We start from the raw sequence: 1,654 nt of genomic DNA, 5'->3' as shown, positions 1-1,654 counted from the left end.
AAATGAGAAGATGATAGTTTGTTGTTTCTATTCATGGCCTTGAATGCATCTTTGAGAGGCTGGGCAAAATGAAAACCTATAATAGTTGTTGATGGCACTTTCTTGAAGTCTGCATATGGAGGAACGTTGCTCTCTACTGGTGCACAAGATGCAGGAGGTAAAATATTTCCACTTGCCTTTTGTATAGCAGATTCTGAGAACAACAAGTCATGGGAGTGATTTTTCACAAAACTAAGAGAAGCATATGGAGTTAGAGAAGACCAGTTTATAATATCAAATCGACATGAAAGCATAATCAAAGCAACAAACAAAGTTTTCCTAGAAATAAGACATGGCTACTGCATGTTCCACCTGTTAAGCAACTTGAAAACAACCTACAAGAAACATGCCAAGGAATACAGTGTACCTTTCTTTGCTGCAGCAACTATGTACACAGAAAAGAAATTCGAATACCATATGAAAGAGCTTGACAAATTGGATAAGCGAATAAGGCCTTATTTGCAAAAAATTGGATATCATAAATGGTCAAGATTCTACTCCAAAAACAAAAGGTACTCGGTAATGACTTCCAATATTGTTGAGTCACTTAATGCAGCCACCATGGCAGCTAGAAAAGTACCTGCCACAACACTTTTGGAGTGTTTCTGTGGATTACTCCAAGATTGGACATACACTAATAGGAAACTAGCTCAAAAAACAATGAGAAGATTGACACCAGTTGCAGAACAAGCACTCACCAACAACTTTGTATACTCTTTGAGATTAACTGTAAGACTGATCAATTTTTTAGTTTTTTTTTTCAATTATTTCTATCAATCATTATTGTTGTTATTAAGTTGCTCTAATGTTGCCATTGTACCTATACAACATATAATACAGGTAAAGCCAGCAAATGAATATTTGTTTGAGGTATTTAAAGAAGATAAGTCATGGATTGTAAATCTTAAAGAATGAATTTGCACTTGCAATAGATTTCAGAAGGATTAAATTCCATGTGGTCGTGCTCTTACTGTGATGAAGGGGATGAACATAGACCCCTATGATTATTGTTCACATTACTACACAACAAAAGTATGGTTAGAAACATACGATGCAACTGTGTATCCAGTAGGGAAACAACAACATTGGGAATTACTAGACTTTTTCAAAGATATCACAGTGTTGCCTCCATTTGAAAGAGTGAAGGCTGGAAGACCAAAAAAAAGAAGAATTATAGCTGCTTGGGAAACTAAAAAGAAGAACAAGTGCAGCAAGTGTGGATAAAGAGGTCATAATAGGAAAACATGTCGAACCCGACCACCAAGAAGTTGAGAATAATAACACAGAAACAAAAAAATATGCTAGTTTATCAAATCACCTAAATAAATAACATTGGTTTCAATTTTTTTTTATTTAAAACACTTAAACATTGGAAGGAAATTGATTAATTTATTTTAATCATATTCAGTATAAAAACAGTTTTACATCCTTTTATTTACATTATAATAATTTCAATGATATTAAAATACACTAATTTATTTTACTAATAAAATGACATATGTATTTAAATTTAAGTGATATTTACATGTGTTTTCAGAGGTAATTTGTATACATCATATTAAATTCAAATAAACATCAATATATATATACTAGGTAGAAGCAACGTCTAAGTTTG

At 32.5% G+C, this 1,654-nt stretch overlaps 1 protein-coding gene across 1 annotated transcript; it reads left to right on the top strand.

Moving 5' to 3' along the window:
- The first annotated feature begins 342 nt into the window (after positions 1–342).
- Positions 343–1,263, top strand: LOC133779694 (uncharacterized). Its single transcript, XM_062219624.1, has 3 exons — positions 343–768; positions 880–936; positions 1,021–1,263. The coding sequence occupies exons 1-3, from the start codon at positions 343–345 to the stop codon at positions 1,261–1,263; spliced, it is 726 nt and encodes a 241-aa protein (XP_062075608.1).
- Positions 1,264–1,654: the final 391 nt, after the last annotated feature.

This window comes from Humulus lupulus, chromosome 5 (assembly GCF_963169125.1).
Source record: "Humulus lupulus chromosome 5, drHumLupu1.1, whole genome shotgun sequence".
Classification (NCBI taxonomy): domain Eukaryota; kingdom Viridiplantae; phylum Streptophyta; class Magnoliopsida; order Rosales; family Cannabaceae; genus Humulus; species Humulus lupulus.
The sequence above is the reverse complement of the archived record's forward strand: the minus strand, read 5'-3'. Positions and strand labels throughout refer to the sequence as shown.